Source organism: Myzus persicae, unplaced genomic scaffold (assembly GCF_001856785.1).
Source record: "Myzus persicae strain clone G006 unplaced genomic scaffold, MPER_G0061.0, whole genome shotgun sequence".
NCBI classification, from domain to species: domain Eukaryota; kingdom Metazoa; phylum Arthropoda; class Insecta; order Hemiptera; family Aphididae; genus Myzus; species Myzus persicae.
This window is the reverse complement of record NW_019104351.1, coordinates 22,881-43,298: the sequence shown is the minus strand read 5'-3', so window position 1 is coordinate 43,298 and position 20,418 is coordinate 22,881. Positions and strand designations below refer to the sequence as shown.

Genomic DNA, 20,418 nt, shown 5'->3' with positions numbered 1-20,418 from the left:
CCCCCTCCGCTGCAAATAAAAAATTCTGTTAGGGTATTGGGATATGACCCCCGAATTTAAAGATTTTTAATTAATTTTTTTAATTTAGATCAAATTTCTAGAAAATCATACAGTAAGTGTTTTCCATCTACATGGATAATAATATTATTCCTTGTTTTCAGTTTATTTTTTACATCTTCGAGGTATTGGTTGAAGGTTAATGTTCTGTCCAGTTTGATCCCTAGATATTTTGGAGCATCGTCATTCATTAGTTTGGTTCCATGGACTATCAAGTTAAGTTTTCTGTTAGCATCTCTGTTGCTCAAGTGGAACACAATGAATTTTTTATACATTTTTTTGTTGAGTTTGTTTTTCCCTTTTGTCACGTGTGTTCCACGATCGTCAGTTGGGTAGCCCTGAGAAGCGCTACTTTCACCAATAATTCCGGGAGGTCTTACGACGTTCGGCCGCCTGGTTTGTGCTGTTTGGCTTCGTGTTGTCATACTTATGATATCTTAGGGCGTAGGCATTCAGATTTACAGGTATTAAAGACACTACTAGACAGGGGGGGGGGGGACCACGAGAAGTTACAGCACACCCCCCTAACCTAACCTTCTGTTGAGTGTAATAATGTAATTTACTTCTATGATAAATGTAGGATATAGTGATTTATACTCAGTGCTTGAGTCCACGACTACAAAATTATTATAGCCTTAGTGTACACACATCATATTATACATGCACAAATCATATATTTTTGGATCTAAATTTTTAGATAAAAAAAATACTGACACTGTGTACCACTATAGCACGTTAAATTTTATCATAAATGACTAGGCTCACATTTATGTTTGTAAAAGCTAAATAATATGCCAAACATTTAATAAAATAATTTTATTAGTATTTATAATTGATTTTATTCATTTCACGCTCTAAAAAACAGTATATATATGTTATATTAGGTAGTTAGTATGCATTAATGCATTATTATGATTGTCATTAAAATTAACAAATTATTAAATAGTCTTACCTATATATTCAACACACATATTAGACAGCAGTAGTAGTTATTATTTAAATATCCAAATAAAATTTTAAAAGTTACTTTATTCCTTCAATCAAAATTGAATAAAATAATAATTACATTTGATAAAGTTAATAACCATTAAATTGTTGTTTAATAATTTTTATAACTTTTATAACTGTTTTATAACTCATCAACCTAATATTTATTTAAAGAACATTGTATATACCTTTTATACTCTATAGAACTCAAAACAAACATATTTCCAGTATCTGGCCCACTCAGCTACTTGGTGATTGCTGGGGCCTTTGGATATTTTATACATTGGGGCGAGTCCGAGTCATATGTTAAAGAGATAAAAAAATTAAGTTGATTCTCGATTGTTTCTCATGAATTTTTTGATGAACTATATGGCAGTTATAAGCTGGTATGTTTTATAATATTATGATTATTAGCCTATCTTTTACGACGGTCTAAAATAAATAACTTTAAAAAACCCATTTTGTAGAGTTATTCATTTATAATATAAAGGAAAAAAACCATTTTAAAATAAGTTGAATTTTAAATGAATGAAAGCAACATATGTTTTCGAAAATTTATGTTACTAGGTATATATATTTAAAAAAAAAATACTGTTTAACTGTGAAATTATATAGTATAATTTATTTATACATTATTTTATTTAACTTAATAAATTTAACACAAAACAATCTATCTTATCCTAACCTTTTATAAAATTGGACTCGAGTTACAGTTATAATATTAGTTGTGCATGGGAAATAAAATTTAATAGATAAGAACATTTTTTGTACAGGGTCCTTTTGCAAATTATTGTGCCAGTGGCTCAATCATTAGCCAGGTCATCACTGCACACAGCAAGCCTGGCCCGAAACAAATGCAGTTTTGCTCTTATTGATTTTTAGGAATTTTTTTTCAAAACGTGCTTAATGAAAAAATTATAATGTGTAAATAAATACTTTATTTAAATATATTACATTTAAATAGTTCAATAGTTATATACAGTATAAAGTTGAGATTTAAGTTGCTAGTAAAGTGATTTATTTTACTTTAACTACTACAATAGTGAATTAAATTTCAAAAACTGTATTTGAAAATAACTTTGTGAATATAAAATAGTCATTATCCAATCAATATATGTAAATGTATATATAAAATGTCTATGAAAAAATGTTATAATTCTTAACCACGAAATTAATTGGAATCATTTTGTAATTTTGACGAATTTCATCTAAATTTTAAGTGTAAACACTTTAAAAGAATATTATGACTATGTGTTTGTAGTGTTTTTAAATATATTTAATGGTATTCTCATGTACAAGGAACTCTATTACATTTTCAAGTTTTTCGAAACATCAAAAAATTGTTATGACATTTATAAAAAAAATTTGAAAATGTCTACAAATAGCTGAAATCAACATTTTAATCATGTATTGAAAATGCTAAGTGTACAATTGTTTGTTTTTGAATTTTACCAAAAAAACCTATATGTTGTTGTCAAATACAGTTTTTGAATCAAACATTTTTTTCCAATTATTTAATAATGTACTGTGAATTTTTACTTTTGGCCCACGTAAGTACTAACTAGATCCAATTTGGTACAGAAGCCACATTAAAAGGTAAAAATCAAAACACTTTTACTATCCCGTATGGTGATGATAGACAGAAAAAATCACATAGGTACCAACATCATTGTAAAATCAATACATTCATTACTCCAAATCTAAATTTTTTTTAAATCATCAAATCATTTAAGTGTAAATAATTACTTATAGTAGATATTTTAATAATTTATATACATAACTTACATGTTTAATATAATGTGTAGTGGTTCTATGAAAATATTTTGAGCACACGGAGAAGTAGTTTGCCTCTTTAATTATAAACTGTATTTTTAAATCTGTCTCTATCAATCTGTTTTCAATACTTTGAACTTTCTTGTATTGGGTCTTCAAATTATATTCTTATATTTTGGTTTCCAAAACTCTTGTCAAATATATTATCAAAGATTAATAGTGGAAGTTGAATAACACTTCAATCGAATTCTAAGGATATTTGAGGTTGTTGTTCTTTGTAATGACTTGTTATGACTAACGGTTATCCATTTTTGTTTTGATTCACTTTTGAAGTTGTCTTTATATGTTTTCGTTTTTTTACTACAAATTAAAAATATAATACCAAATTAGTCAATAAGAATACAAAATATGTAGAACATAATTAGACTACTAGCATGAAGTTTTTAAAATAGGATATTGATATTGCAGTAACGGTTAAGAAAATTAAGAGTCTAATATTTAAATCCCTTAAAAGATTTTTATTGCCTAATACTTTGGGTAATCGCATCTTTATATATATGAGTTAACTTAATTTAGAACTCTTGTTTCCTACTCAAGCTTTGCTTTTGGAGACAAATTATTGTACATTATATTTAACTTAAAAACTTTGTATGATATTTTGTGAAATAATAAAAATTACTAACTTACTTAAGGAAATAATGTTTTTTTATGAATTACGCGAGTGATAAATGTATACAAATTGAAATTAAATACTTTTATAACATTGAGTCTAGCAGTCTTACTTACACTAGTTTTCTAGTGTTCTGTGCTTGTTATCGCGAGTGAAACAAAAATAAAATAAGATAAAATAGACTATAGCACAGTACCATGGTACAGACGAACGGCTTATATTCATACAAACACGATATTATACATCCGCCTATAATATAAATAAAACATTTCATAATTAAGTCCGGCGGCTAAATTCTGACTTCATCGTTTTTTAATATCTAAGAATAGTTGATAAAAACGCAAAAAAGGTGTCTGGTACGGTAACAAAATACCGAATACCAACAAAATAAATTACAAAATAGTTATTAAAATGTAATCGGTGTATTCTATAGTTTGTAACTTGGGCATTTTAAAATAATATTTTTATAGCATTATGTCTAGCAGTCTTATTTTTTCTAGTTTTCTTGTGTTCTGTGCTTAAACCACGAGTGAAAAAAAAAATAATAAGGTAGAATAGAGTAGGTGTAGACGCCCAACACAGGGGGCCCACTTTCGAGATCAGTGTTAAATTTTCATTTTTAAATTAAATAATACTTGCCTTGATTTGATGTAGGTATGCAACCTGATGCACACGACGACGACGGCGGCGAGTACATAACACGGGAAGTAGGTAAATGATGGTTAGGTAGCGGGGAGGGTCTCTGCGATCGAGTCGGTCTAGTGCAATGACAGCAGAGCTCACATAAAATCAGGACTAATTGCTTAAAACTACCTTATCAACTACTGACGCCTTACGATGGTGAACACAGTAGGCTGAGGTGGTGAGAGAACTCTGACCTGGACGACCTGGGCTGCCTCTCACACAACACAAAATTGCTGGGGGACTTACGCAGTGGACAAGTTCAGCACCAACCAAAGAAATAACTTTTGTTTTAATCAATATTTTTTTATTTATTTTTATATTCATAATTAACCAATTGTACTTGTTATATACGTATAGTATAACGTTTTAATTACTATTTTGTAACTCTAAAAATAAATACTTTGAATTCTGGTTTAATTGTTTTTTTTTTGAAAAATTTAAAATAAGTAATATTTCAAAAATCTGAATCTTAGAAAACTTTTGATTGTAAAAATACTTAACGAAATCAAGTAGCTTATTCTTTATAAGACTCATTAATTTGAAAAGTAATAACTGTACAAAATTGTATTAAATTTTAACAAGTACCTATTAAAATAGTATATAGAATTATATAGTGATACTATAAAGAAGCTTCTGTGATATTTATGTATATTTTCCTTATAATAATGATCTCGAGTCCCTAGCCAACGACCAACCCACCCATCGTTCTCTTTACTCACCGCGTCAATACGTCTCCACCAGACTCAATATTTTGTGGGTTGTACTCCACGACACTCGATCGACCACCGAATCCATCGACCCACTCTACGAACGACTGATAGAGAGGCCTGATATCGCTGATAGATAGGCCATAGGCCAACGACTCTGTAGCACAGTGTCGCACTTCGGCTTCTAGAATAGTTTTTAATGAACACACTCGACAACCGAAATCAGTACTGTTGTTTTCCTAATACTTAAAACCAATAAAACTTTTCGCTTCCATATACCTCCTGACGCTACGCGTCAGCTAAGAACGTATTTAGGCAGGTGTAGTCGTCACACATGTATCGCCACACCCACACCGGCGCATCCATACCTTTGCAAAAACATTATATTATCGTATAAGAAAAAAGTAGAGATTAATATTTGTCTACTATTATTTACGTTTAACACAAGTTTATAATAGCTGACGCGATAAAGTCTAAATGTGCAGTCCTTTTAATGGTGATTAATAATATTAACTACTCTGTTTACACTCATCTACGGTGAGTCGGTAAATGGACTCAAAAGAATAACAATAGTATATTATGATATAAATATAATATACTACTATAATAATTAAACATAAATGGTGTACTAATCAATGCTATATTTTCCGCGAAATTACAGAACTCTGGAATTAAACAAATACTTAATAATATGACAGTCCAATATTTGAATTTTTATGAAATTCGATATTTCGGAGTAAAAAACGAATTCTCACTACATGATTTTCTTATTTTGCTGTGATTCAAAAACGATAACGTTAGAAACTTTGGACATATTTTACACCAAATGATTACCTATACCTAGTAAACCTTGCAAGTATTCCTACGTCATAAATATAGTGGTCGCAGCCGGTGCTACGTACGATCGGCAGTGGACAAATGAACCGCCTTCATAGTGTCGTGTCGAAACAAAGATATATTGCATCAATATTATATATTTTCCAGCTGATCCCTTGCACTTCACTGTCTTTTAAAAATGCCAACTCTATATGAGTCTCGCTTGTGATAATTTGAACAGTATATAATTAGGTAGGCTATCTACCTGCGGTGGATTGCGGGCACTGCTATTTTTACACTCTATATGAATAATATGTTTAATTTTAATTTTATTAATTATTTTGATTGTGTACATGTTGATGAGCGGCTATAAGTGTAACTCAGCCGACAGCCACCTTGGTAGGTAATGTACTGAAATTCAATTTGATAGAATCTTAAACCTGATTTACCCGATTAAAAAAAATGAAAAAAAAATACCAAGTTCTACTAAAAAAATTGAGAAAGTTGAGCGGAAAATTAGTTATTAATTAAAATAAACTTGCAAATTGTATACATATACACATATCAGTGGCGTATATCATAAAAAAAATAGGTGTTGCTCAAATAAATTTAGATAACCTATCCCTCAACACACAGCTGTTATACCGACCTATAAATGTCCTATTTTTCTTCTATCAATATTCAATACCCATCCACCCATATTTAAGGTGTTGCTTGAGCAACACTTGTACCTTGTGTTACATGCCACTGTTTCCATTATACATTTTGACGTTTGAATAAGTTATTGCAACAAGTTCAACTGTAAGCATTGTGACTTGTGAGTGGTGATCTCATGCTCCAAGTCCGGCACGATAACAGCCTTCACACTTTTGAATACTTTTTTAGTTTTATATAATAATCAAAGTACAAAGCTGTTTCCATCCATTGAGTCCATTATGGTCTTAGTGGAAGCAGTGATGGCCATGGTGGTCCACAAATTGCTAGTTATTTTAGATAATATTAGTTAGTAGGTACCATTTTGTATGTCTACTCCAATAATATATTATAATATTATTAGTGTATAAGAATAACTTCATAACAATAGGAGGAGGTTAGCACCTATAAAAAATCTATTGTGCAGTTTTGCTAATTAATAGAATAAACAATTTTATGGTGAAACATATTAAGTCTAAAATATTATAGTAGTGTTTGTAGTTTGTATGAATTGTTCATTATTTTGTTATGAATTTACGAATTTTTGTCTTAGTATTATTGATATTGTTAATCTTTATTTTATATACAACTATAATATTATTATTATTATTGTATACAAATATCGGTCCTTATCAATATTCATCGTATTAGTACCTACATTGTACAAAATTCTGATTTATTTTTCCGATTTAAAAGTCACTTACAGCGCAAAACTACAAAAGTAAGTGTAACAAAATAAAAATACGTTTTTAATAAAAGTCAATAAATAACTTGAAACTCGATGGGTGTTTATAACTTATTTTATAGTTCTATAGGTAGATCACATATGTGTGTTAACATACAGTAGGTACCTACCTACCCATCAATCTGATTTGTTCGCGGAACAATGATGCAAACTCAATTAACTTTTGTTACTTATTTAAATTTTATAGTTGATACATTTCACTTCTATTTGTATTTGATCAATTATTTAAATCCTGTTATATTATACTTTTTATTATTATTTTTGAAACCTTTTATACTCCACAAGTTCACTATATATAGTTGTGCATTTATATCTTAACTTTGTTTTTATACGAGAATGTACGGTCATATAAATCTTAAATTGAACCGATAAAACTGTGGAACTTTATATATATGCAGTATGTAAGGCAGAGTGAAAACTGGAAAATAAGTGGAGAGTAGTTTACCTGTCCCTTACTGTTATATTCTTGTGTCCATTTCGTGAAAAATTTATACTTAATTAGATATTATAAAATTGTATTATTCAATTTTATGACGACCCTATAAGTTCTATATTATTAAATCTCACATACAAATTTTAAATATATATGTTTTAAATTTTATTTGATTATAATTTGATAACTTCAAATAACAAATACCTACCTGGCATATATTTTTTTATTAGGTTTTGCATTATATTAAATAATTTATTTTAGAATAATAATTATAATGAAAAGAAAAATACCGATATACAATTGAACCTGCATGGAAGGTACACTTATTTTATAAAAAATGAAAGGATACTGGAAGTTTATCTACTGACAACTACAATATTAACAAAATACACAATTGATTTATATTTTGAAAGTTTTTATTTGAATAATTATTTATTTATTTATTTATTTAAGAAGTAAAAACTCCATTTAAAAAGAAAAAAGATGTCAAAAAAAAATTTAAAAAAAAAATACAGAAATTATTATTGTTAGGGATTAATAAGCTATTTAGAACCTATCAACCCAACATCCACATATAGAACCAGTTCTCGTTTTTAATAGTGGAAGTTGAATTCGATATTGACCGCTTGAATCTAAATTGGTATTTCGGTTCTCCGAAGAATCGCAGCAACTTGTATCCTTTCTGGATCCTCGGATAAGTATCAGTGAAATAGCTTGACATGCCGGTGCATGAATTGTCCCCGCTAATCACCAACCGATACTTCTTGTAGCTACCTATTTCCTTCTCAAGTAACTTCAGTACACGAGAAAGAGAAAAACAGAAAAACAGAAAACAATTAATCAACCACATCATATTATGTAAGATAGCTCAAACAAGTGTGTAGACATTCGGATTCAAATGAAATATTTCTGTTGCCAGCTTAAAATTACATAAAATTGTCTTTGGTACGTTTTAAATACACATATAATTCATAATTATTAAAGTATCAATTATTATTATAATATCATACAAATTAATGTTTGAAATGTTTCTTAACATTTATCAAAAAAAATCAAATGAAAATTGTCAAATGCTATACCTAGGTACCTAGTGTAGGTATAACTGCAGAGATTGGAAAATAAATTTATCATGTAACCAATTTTTAAATTGTAAATTACAATTAAATTGAAAATAATACGTTTTGTTAACCATGTTATACCTACATAGTTTAATAAGAAATGTGTATCATAAAATTCAAAGATGAGTGAAAAAAATACTAAATTATTAATATTATTTATTTTTCGCAAGTACATAAATATATGTTATATTATGAAAATAATATACTTATACTTAATTTTATTGTTGATTAACCTAGTAAAATATTGACTTCTCAACAGATCTATATGAAGTAGATAATACTCCGTCTCAAATAAGATTATCTCAGGTGGTGACTGATTTTAGCGAGGACCACTGTAAAAATTATGCTCATAACCATTACCATTTACCACCACTTTGCGCATTTGCCTGCCGCATATCTAAGATTATCTATTCTTATATTTTGAGACAGAGTATAAAGTAATGTAGTTGGAAATCTAAAAATATATTTAAATTGATTATATAGAATTTAAAAAGAAAATAATTGGTCTTTAATTAATTAGTTAATTAAATAATGAAATTAAATATGTATTCAGATGCACCAGTTTCAAATCAAATTTTTAGTTATAATATACTTACGGCACATCTGTTACTGTCTGTTCCATTCTTGTTGATAACTCGGCCGTTTAGACGTGCATACTGAGTTCCAAAATTGTTACTTTTTAGAAATATGGGCTTTCCCAAGCATGAAAAAATGGTTTGTTCCATACCTGCAAATTCGTCCGCAGACGACAGAACAATATTAATATACTCGACAAATGGGGGCATAGTAAGATATTCTTAAATCATATTTATACGTTATAATTCATTGTAATAAGTGTTGGCTGTACTTCTACGACTCATTAAATATTCATCAGGGTTAGATTTTAAATAAATTTAAACACTGCAATACTACAATATTCAGTGGATATGGAGTACTTTGCCAGGGTGTTATTACCGATTGTGGGTAGGGATATCAAATAGTGCATTTGAAATAGACATAAAATATTGGGTGCTGTGGATTAACTGTTATGCTTATTTTTAGTAGGTGTATTAATACTTTACTAATTCTAACAAAATGATTTGAGATTAAAATTCCCAAAAAAATTTGCTATATATTATGGGTGTACATTCAAATTTTATTCATTGTTATTTTTTTTAAATTGTATAAGTATTACTTCAGTTTCTAACTTAAATGAATATTCTTAAATAAATACATCTGTAGTATTGTTGTATCTTATTTTTTTGTGATAAGTTAAAGAGTAATAAAGATTGGTCTGGTAAATGTTGGATGTAACATACTGACATAGGTATATACCGGGCATTATGAATTTCAAATGAAACATTTTAGTTAACAATGTTTTTAATATACATGCAGTTTAATAGGTTTATACTTTACTGTTATTAAGCTGGGCTAGCTTTCATAGACTCCTGAAACCTTCTAAAATAATAATTTGTTACACTTACCCTCTACACCGCATTGTTGCTTGCCACTCTGCAAATCGCTTAGCCACACGTTAAATGATTTTTTCACCTCCATACCATTTTTTGTGTAGTTGGTGTAGGCACAACCTCCAATCTTCTTTGAATCCAAACTCACTCCTTTCACAGAATAATTCGAGATTTCTGCCGAAAAACCACACACGTCTATGGTATTATCCATTAATGGACTGACTGTAACACATAGGACATCGAAGAAATTACTAATTAGTTTAGGTTTCAAGTTATAATGGGTTGGAGGTGACATGTTAAAAATGAAACTGGATAGAACTATCAAATGATATACCTAGTGTTCCTTTACTGATTGAAATCATTAAAATCTATTCAAGTAACTATTTTTAAGTATGATCTGACTGTATTTCAATTTTTTTATAATTATTTAACTACAATATGAAACAAGGGAGATACTAGCTACTAGTATTGTAAATACAAGTCTGCATAAAGTTAAAACTAATAAGTTAAGTAGGAAGATATTTTAAAAAATGTTATCATACAACCAGTGTTGAGTGAAGACAACTAAATTTGTATCTAGGTAAATATATCTGATATACTACAAATATTTTACCTAGATATACTTAGATATAACTAGATTTTATTTTTATCTAGATAAATATAGTTAATCAATCATTTTATCTAGTTAAAATTAAGATATATTTTATTCAAAAAATACAATTATTCCTACCCAATAGTCCTATGATTCTACTATTTGACTACTAACTTAAGATACTTTCAAAGTATCTACACATTTTCTGAAAGTCGGACGTGTTTCATTGTTTTGTAGTAACAACTATATTAGTTATAAGTATATAACTATAACTTATAACAGTACACGAACAAAAATATTATAAAACATAATAATTTTACTTTGGCGATCATCATACAATTGTGGAGTTCTAATACTGATGTGGCCGTGGAGGGAATGAAGCGCATTCAATACTATTATAATTCGTTTATGCAAGAGGGAGACAAACGAAAATACATAACAATATACCTACTTCGTATACTCGTTTGAATTTGGCATTTAATATTTAAAACTAGAACCTACTTAGATAAGAATACTGAAATAAACACAAATACTTTTATCGTTAATGTCAATAGGATTACAATTATTGTTTTATTATAGCACCGTATGCGGCGAAAAACAGAACAGCTTGTGTTTTGCCGCGTATGGAACAGCATGGACAAAATATAAATTACCCACAGTCGCCTAGTTTATAAAATAAAAATACCAGTCAAACAATTTTTTTAAAACCGAAAAAATTAATTGTGCTAATCGCAGTTATTATATTAAACAGATTAAAAAGCCAAACAATTATAACAATAATGACGAGTGAAATGTAATATAAAAAAAAAGTTTTAAAAAAACTAAAAGACCAGTCATAAGCTGAATTATATTAGGAATTAAATTCTACTACCTTAATACCAAAATTTGAAAATTAATATAAGTAGGTACTTACATCCTAGAAAATCCTGATTCGTTAGTTTGAGTTCTGCATCGCTGTAAGTAATGAAAATGGTGCAAATCGTCGCTATAACTACTTTCGACTTCATTATGACGTTGCGTGTCTGTAAATTCAGGATGATGGATTATTAAACGGTTATAACAAAATTAAAATATCAGAATGGATGAGAGAAAAGTACAAGACGGGTAGTAAATTGGAAACAGCGGTGAGTAGGTATACGGATCGCACAATGGTTGTGATAGACTCTTCGTAAGCCATTTTATAGGCAGCCTGAATGGCAGTGGTGGTGGTAGTCCCCACCACCCACTTCATATATCACATGATAGACTTGTACCGCCAGTACTCTCCTCTGCCACACAATATTAAAATAATATATTTATGCATATCTACTTCTGTTCGGCCAAAATACAAGCAGAAATATCAAGTAGATATAATTTATTATAAGAACTATAACTACTTAACCAATACTTAACCCGACTTTGACGGTGAAAAAATGAACAATTAATATAAAACACGGCATTATATTGGTGTATATCAGTTTCAGTGTAACTCAGCATATTAAACCGTAATAGTAACTATTACTAAATGATTATTTAGATTATTAATTATTGTTATTATTATTATTTTTGGATCATTTCTAAATGTGTTTCAAATTTTTCTGATATTTTTAAGAACAATCTCCCAAATTTTTGTGAAAATCGGTCGAGTAATTTTTGAATCTATAACGAATCCCGGACGAAAAGTCCGGGGACAAAAAGTCCGGAATGAAAAAAGTTGGACTAAAAGTCCGGATTTATTTTTTGATTGCCGGACAAAAAATATACAAAAATATAACGGAAATCCACTATAGTTTGGTAGGTAGGTTCCTATATGGCTATATCTATCTAATGTTTATCGCGGCAGTATGTCAACAGTTTATCTACCATACCTAACTCATAAGATTATACCTACATACTACAATAAGTAATAACGATAATTTGTCACTTTGTCAGTATATCCCGAGACGCTATTTAGTTGAGATGGAGGTTGAAATGGAGGTTTTTGTAATACAAGGTTGTTTTTATCATTTGTGCCAAAGCACTCATAGAAAATTACAAGAGTTAGGATTACAAAATAAATACAATCATGACAACGTGTTTAGCCATTATTGTAGTATGATCGATGGCTTAGCTTTTTTGCCGGTGCAAAAAGTGATTGAAGGCATGAAGTACTTAAAATCAATTTGTGCACCCGATAATACGGATATAATTGATTATTTTGATTCCACATATGTTACTGGAACATATAGAAAAGTCGGGGTTTCAAAATTCAGACGGAATAAGCCATTGTACCCCCCTGAAACATGGAACGTACACGAGGCTACATTACACTCCAGACACCGTACAAATAATATTTGTGAAAGCTGGAACAATAGATTTGCGCATTTAATCGGGCATAGTCATCCAACAATTTGGAAGTTGATTAATAAATTTCGTGAGGAAGTGGGGGTAGATAAAGCTAAAATAGCATTACATGATATGGAACCAGTAAGAAAAAAAAAACACGGAACAGAAAAAAATGTAAAATTACAATATTTATGTAGGAAAATTGTTAATAACGAGTTAACAATAGCAGAATTTTTAAATAGGATTGGTCATTGCTTAAGAAAAAGGAATGTATTTTAAATTATTATTGTTATTATAAATGTAGACTAGATTTTTTATTATTGACATAGAAATTATTATTGTAGACTAGATTTTTTATTATTGACATAGAAATTATTATTGTAGACTAGATTTTTTAAAACTTATAACTTTTTAAAAAAATATTATTATTGTATTGACATCGACAATCATTTCTTAGGGAAACGTATTGTATATCAAATTATTATTATTATTATTATTATTATTGTATTGGCAAACGTAATGTTTATGAAAATTTAATTTGTAAGATTGCTGTAGGTAAGTATAATACAAATGTATATTACATGTATATAATATCTATATATAAAAAAAATATAACTAAAAATATTTATAATTATAACTTAAAAATAGTATTATATTATAATTAGGTATAAACTTAATAGACAATTTTGTATTTTCGGACTTTTTGTCCGACAGTAAAAATGTACTCGGACTTTTTGTCCGGCAATCAAAAAATAAATCCGGACTTTTAGTCCAACTTTTTTCATTCCGGACTTTTTGTCCCCGGACTTTTTGTCCCCGGACTTTTTGACCGATTACCGCTTTCACTAGGTCTTTCATTTAATTTTTTTAAAATTGGAATTATGATGAGGAAATATTATTGTATAGTATAATTATTCAATATATTTTGAACATATATTGATTAAATGGCATATAAATTGAACGTCTTAAAAATCGCTCAAATTCATTGAAATATAAACGTTTTTCGCGTTCACGTTCAGTTTGAAAAAAACGAGGGACGTTCGCTCAACACTCTCTTGTTATTAAAAATTTGGGAACAACTATTATGACGATTAGTGATAGGGAGGGAATTATGGAGAAATATTCACTGCTGCCTAATTGCGAAAAACCACTTGTTAAAAATATTTTATTTTTGTTAAACATCATTGCGCCAATAATGATATAAAATATTATTGGTTCTGAAATTTGATGCATTTCTGTGTTATTAACGAAAACATTGTCGTCGTCAAGTCGGGTAGGAAATTCCATTCACACAATATTCCTATCCTGTTATTCGTATTTTAGAAAATGTATAGTACAACCGTGAACCGGACACCTGCGGAGTGGACAGATGGTTTCTACAATTCGATAAGTAGATTTTGTATGGTGGATCGTCAACAATGCATTATAAATCAATTTTTAGGTATCTACATTTACAATTTCTCATCAAACAATTTTCTTACCATAGTATTTGAAATAATTGAATAAATATATAATACTATATGTTGGTAATGGTTATGTAATTATTACATTTTCAAAAATGTAGGTTAATTTTATGCTATTTCCTTTTTATACCTATTATAATATTATTGAGGGTAATTGCCTATGTATTAAAATACTAAATTTTAAATATTAGTGTACATAGCGGATTAGAATAGTCGTGGATGAGTATATATTGGTACCAACCGGCTACCAATAAACATTTTAAATATTGATAGAATATAAGAATAATGATATGTTTAACTAAATAAATCACTGTTTTAATAGCTTTCGGGTAATTTATAGGGTTATTATGTCGCTGTTGTGGGTGTGTTATATGTTTGAATTCCAAATATTCAATGATAACAGCGGTTTTGAGAGGGTATAGTGCTTCAGTCTCTATTTCTAAAGATATTTTATAATTTATTTATATTAGGTATTCTACATAATATAGTAATTAATTTCCTAGGAAGCAATACTAAATATCTCCACGTTGTTCGGTGTACACAATCACTTTCTAATCTCTACCAATATATTCTCCTGGGAAAATATCGTTTTGAGCCCAAATGTGTTAGCTATACGTCCATATTATTGTTGACACTGTAGCGTGCATTCTTTATCTGCAGCTGCATGTTGCCGTAAATATCTCCACGTAGTCCATTATATACAAACGTCGAGTGACGGAAACGAAACGAGAGAAAAAAATTCTGTACATGCCTACTTAAGTTTAAAACGTATAATAAATCTTCGATCCGAACGAAAACCTTCGTCGTGAGGCGGTGCCTGTACGGCGGAGGCGGCGGCGGTAAAGATATTATATTACGCTCGTTTCCGGCACGACACGACGTGTGTGGGCCAGAGGGTGCATACTGCATATAGTGATGTTCAAAGCTAAGAGTGGGTAGGGGTGCGGAGTGGGTATGGAGCAGATGGGCGTGATGCGTAGTTGTAGTTGGAATGTGACTGTTGAAACATATAATAATAATATACTATACGGATCTTCTTTATATAGGCATTGGTATAATATATTTTTTTTTTTGTCGTCTTCGTTGTCATGTTTCACTCCGTCGTCGGCGGCGAGTTTCAAATGTCAGAGAAACGCCGCGCCGCCACCTCTACCCACCGCACTTCAACTGTGAAACATCTCATACATTCCTACGAATGTTCGCTGCGAGGTTTAAGTGGCAGACAAGCTCGTTGAGACGACACGAAAATATATTATGTAATCCGAAGGCACATATTATTAAAACGTCACTCGTTCCTATAATTATCATTATATTTTATTAAATACTTTCACTTTTAAAACTCGTTTTATAAACCATTATATAATATATATTATATTATATTATACACATGATGTGCCTCACATTTTAACGAATGGAAGAGGTGGGAGTGGGCGGATGCGATGATTGCAGTGGGTATACACTGAATTACTGAAAAGATGGAGATAATGATAATTTATAAATATAAAATCCAAATACCACTTAGTCACTGATCGCTGTTTCTTAAAAACTACGTTATGTACGAACTCGAAATTTGGAATAGAGGTTCTTCTCATTTTTTCACCTTGCAACGAGAAAGGATTTTCAAATATGTTGCGTGTTAGTGGAGTAATTAACAATTATAATTATTCATCGCCAATACTATTGTGCGACACGACAGTCTGTGGTTTTCTAGCTACCTTCAACTTGTCCTTTTTGTCTTCGTGTAGATAAGAATTGTTCCTAGAAGTTATAGGGATATATTGAAAATATGAAGAAAAAAAAACTACACACGGGCTACTATATAAGTTTATATATTTTTACAAAATTAACATTTTTTTTTTCAAAATTAAAAAAGAAAAATACAAAATTACTCTCCACGCTTGTAGAGCGAGCGTCTATATAAACTGCATAAAAAAAGAAACAATTTAAATATTGATTAGGACAAAAGTTATTTTATTCTTAAAGACTTTATTGTAACTACATTATAACTACGCAGTGGGCAGGCATTCTACGCAGTAGTTTTATAAAACATTCTACATTCTACTACATAATATATCGTTATTTTTCCTGACTGCTGTAGCTTGGGGTTGAATATACAGCTTGGGGTTGAATAGATGTCTATATATAGTATGTTTTTGTACAATAATGGGATTATATTATTATAGGTTGGTTATATATATAATATATATGTCATTTAAAATCCTTGAAACCCGAACGCTGCAGCAGATGCTCTTCGTTCGTTTCTTGAACACAAGCAGTGCACACATGGGTACCCATATTGTGATTTGTGACTATACCATACGACAGGGGTGGCCAAACTCTGTAGATCTACCTTCGACTAAAACCTTTCAAACCACTAAAATAATTACATGCCCTCAATAAACCCATTTTTTAATTCCATTAAAACAAATCGTAAGAACGAAAAGCAGTATAACATATACAATATTTTCAAATGTTGTCTCTGTTAACTTTTAATTGTAGGAAATTTAATTTAACTAACTTAACTTGTCACAGTAAATTATTTTCATTAACTAGTCCAACCTTGACAATTATAAGGCAATAATTATTATAATTAGGTATAATTATTGTAATGTGATAGGTATAAAATATTTTATTACGTTAATAATAATCTAGACTGAAAAATCATCAATTCAAATAGAAGTACATTTTTTAATATTGTTTTCAGTTTGATATCGGCTACAAAGTCCAAACACGACCGGAAATGGAACATTAAATATCATCAATAGTCTGTATTCGAATCTATTCAATTTAAAAATGTGTTGATTATACATTTATACAATTATGAGCCCTTTTATTATTATAATGTTTAGTATCGGTTTTGAATAATTAGAATACTAATATTGAATAGAGTTTATTTAATTGGTAAATAGAGTCGATTAACCAAATGTAAACAAAATATTCATCAAACATCAGAATTAAAATATAAATTGTGTCATATCTATACTTCTAAATTAGGTACACATTTTTTAATACGCATTTTATAAGTAGATTGATAATTAGGATAATTAGTAGTTTATTGCTAAGCTTGAAATTATTTTCACGACCCTACGAAAAAAATAATAAATGTTTATTGTGCAAATTTTTTGTACATTTAGTGATTTTAAGAGCATTCTTCTAAATGTTTAACATTTTTTTAGAGGATATTTCATGATATTATGATAGTGATTTTGATTAACATTGGAACCATGTATTTAAAAAAAATGTTTCGAAATTCCAGAATTGAACGAACGAACATTGCACAAACAATAATGGATACAGCCGATACAAGGTTCGGTTTAATAGATTTTGTATGCACCAATGTAATTATAATTTAATTCCATTATTGTACGATAGTAATATCATATAAAATAAGGCCATTATTATTAAATTATTGTCATATTATATGGAAATATCGGAGTATCGGACCCCACGTCTGACGCCATCACAGTCTGCCATCAAAATTATACTGTAGGTAAGTACATTATATAATAATCGGTATAAAAACGACATGGAAAAGTTTTATAAAATATTTAGCATATTATAAAGCGTAAATGTCATTCAATGAGGACGATTATTTTTATACAAATTATGTATTTTTTTTTATAATAATATATACTGTGTTATTAATTGTATACAACTATATGATTTTCTTTACTGTCAGAATTACTTATACGAGGCTCATTTTTTTTTTATCCTCTATTTAATTTACATTAAATATGTACTTGTGACAGAGTTACATGTAGCGTTGGATAATCGTAATGGTTTAAAAAATATAATATAAATTTCGTTCAAAGTAATAGTATAAAAGTATAGTGCATATTATTATGAATTCTTATTTTGAAAATGTATAGAACATGTTGTGCTCATACTAATAATCTCCAAACAAAATATAATTATTATAGTTTACACTTAATAAAATAATCATAATATTATAATATTGATAATATAATTATTATAGTTTACACTTAATAAAATAATCATAATATTATAATATTGATAATTTACTTTGTCAATTGTTTTCAAGAATAATATTGGTATAACATTACGTAAAACGTAATACTTTTAGACATCAAACTGCTGTCTGGCAAACAGAACACTTATTAATTTAAATATGCATTATATAATATATTATTATATATGCATTATACAACATATTAAAAAAATATATATATTACGAATTCCGCATTTAATCACTTGGTTTATTTAACTTTTGTCGATACATTATTTTCATTAGCTACCTATCTTCATTTTCGACCGTTAAACTTCATTTTGAGTTCAAGAGTCAATTAATTGTATCCATCAAATATTAAAACTGATTAGGTATAACAAAATGAAACATGAGTCATGAGTAAGTCAACATATGATTATAAATAAATCAAAATGTGAAAATATCTAAACTTTGATTTTTTGAGGTAATTTCCTGAATGTTTTTAAAATATCACTTAAGTTTTCTGAAACCCCTAAATGGTTGCCACGGACCCCAAGGTTCCATAGAGCACATCTTAAGGAATGATTTTTTCATAGCAATACTTTATAATATTATCCAAATCGGAGAATAGTAAAAACAAATTGTATTATATACACATTGAGATATGTACAGGTATTCACGGGTATTAATTCGTATGTATTAATCTAATTCTACTATAAATGCTATTTTGTAGTCGTTAATATTATCCAATATTGGAATACATCTCAATCTCGGTGACTAATGAAGTGAGGTACATATTTACGCCGTTATAATGCACATGTCCTAAATATTGTTTGTATAAGTTAATCAACTGTTTAAATAAATTTAATTACCTTGGTAAATTTTAAGCTTGGTACTTATAAAATATGTTTGTATGAATAGTCAGGAATGCTACGAGTACAAAGTCGGAAAGTCCACTCTACATTTTTACACATTGAAGGTTATATTGATATTAAATTATTTCCATATACATTAAGTCAATAGTGAATAATAATATTGTGTGACACCTATATTTAAGTAATTATAAGAAAATAAACCGATCAATCACATTTTGGTATCACATAATATACTATATAGCAGGTCGTCCCTAACCAGTCGATCGCTATACGTTAATAAAATTAAGCAACCTTTTATTTTAATGTTTGATAACTTTTTTGATTAATTAAAATACTTAAATTAAATAGAGTTTATCGAAATAGAAAGTCTGATTAAATAAATGTANACCTTTTATTTTAATGTTTGATAACTTTTTTGATTAATTAAAATACTTAAATTAAATAGAGTTTATCGAAATAGAAAGTCTGATTAAATAAATGTAAACAAAATATTTATCGAACATCAATATTAAAATATTAATAATTAAGAGTTATCTATGTTTCGAAATTGTATTATATTTTGAATACGCGTTTTATAGGTGAATTGCTAATTAGGGCTCGTGTTTCGTTGCATTTTCATGTTTTTTTTATTAACATTAGGTTAACTCATCGACAAAATATTAAAAGTTTATTGTGCCCATTTTAGTACATTTATTGATTTTATGTTTTTAAGAGCATTTCTAAATTTTTTTTAGAGTATATTTAATAATTATTATTAAGCTTATAATCAGGGTTCGTGACTTAAAGCACTTAAAGAACGCTGTAGAGCTTAAATAAGCACTGAAATAAACAGTTAAAAATATTAATATAAGCATGGAAAAGTGCACGACTAAAACTGTCAACACTTTTTTTTAAATGATCTTTTTATTTTTATTTGAAGAAACTTATTTAGAAGAATTCATCTTCAAAAAAATCCAAACTTAGATCCTTTTTAAGTTTTTGAAAACTTTATAAATTCATTATTTCTATAATCTTATATTATATTGTCTACACATTTTTTTAATAACGGAAATAAAAATTAAAACATTTTGCCGATCAGTAAACGAGCATATACGAGTTAGTATTTTT

General features: G+C 28.7%; 1 protein-coding gene across 1 annotated transcript; it reads right to left on the bottom strand.

Annotated features, from left to right (window-relative positions):
- Positions 1-8,033: 8,033 nt before the first annotated feature.
- On the bottom strand, positions 8,034-11,887 carry LOC111041416. Its single transcript, XM_022325686.1, has 4 exons — positions 11,637-11,887; positions 10,147-10,353; positions 9,280-9,410; positions 8,034-8,358 (listed from the first exon to the last, which is right to left on the bottom strand). Exons 1-4 carry the CDS (start codon positions 11,728-11,730, stop codon positions 8,122-8,124), a joined length of 669 nt encoding a protein of 222 aa, XP_022181378.1. The 5' UTR covers positions 11,731-11,887; the 3' UTR covers positions 8,034-8,121.
- Between the last annotated feature and the right edge of the window lie 8,531 nt (positions 11,888-20,418).

What these genes read in the sequence shown, in the direction of transcription:
- LOC111041416 (XM_022325686.1), bottom strand. Translation starts at nt 11,730, where the DNA reads ATGAAGTCGAAAGTAGTTATAGCGACGATTTGCACCATTTTCATTACT. An exon ending in GCAACAATGCGGTGTAGAGG is followed by an intron (nt 9,411 to 10,146) that starts GTAAGTGTAACA and finishes ACGAATTTGCAG; the next exon opens with GTATGGAACAAACCATTTTT. An exon ending in CAGACAGTAACAGATGTGCC is followed by an intron (nt 8,359 to 9,279) that starts GTAAGTATATTA and finishes CGTGTACTGAAG; the next exon opens with TTACTTGAGAAGGAAATAGG.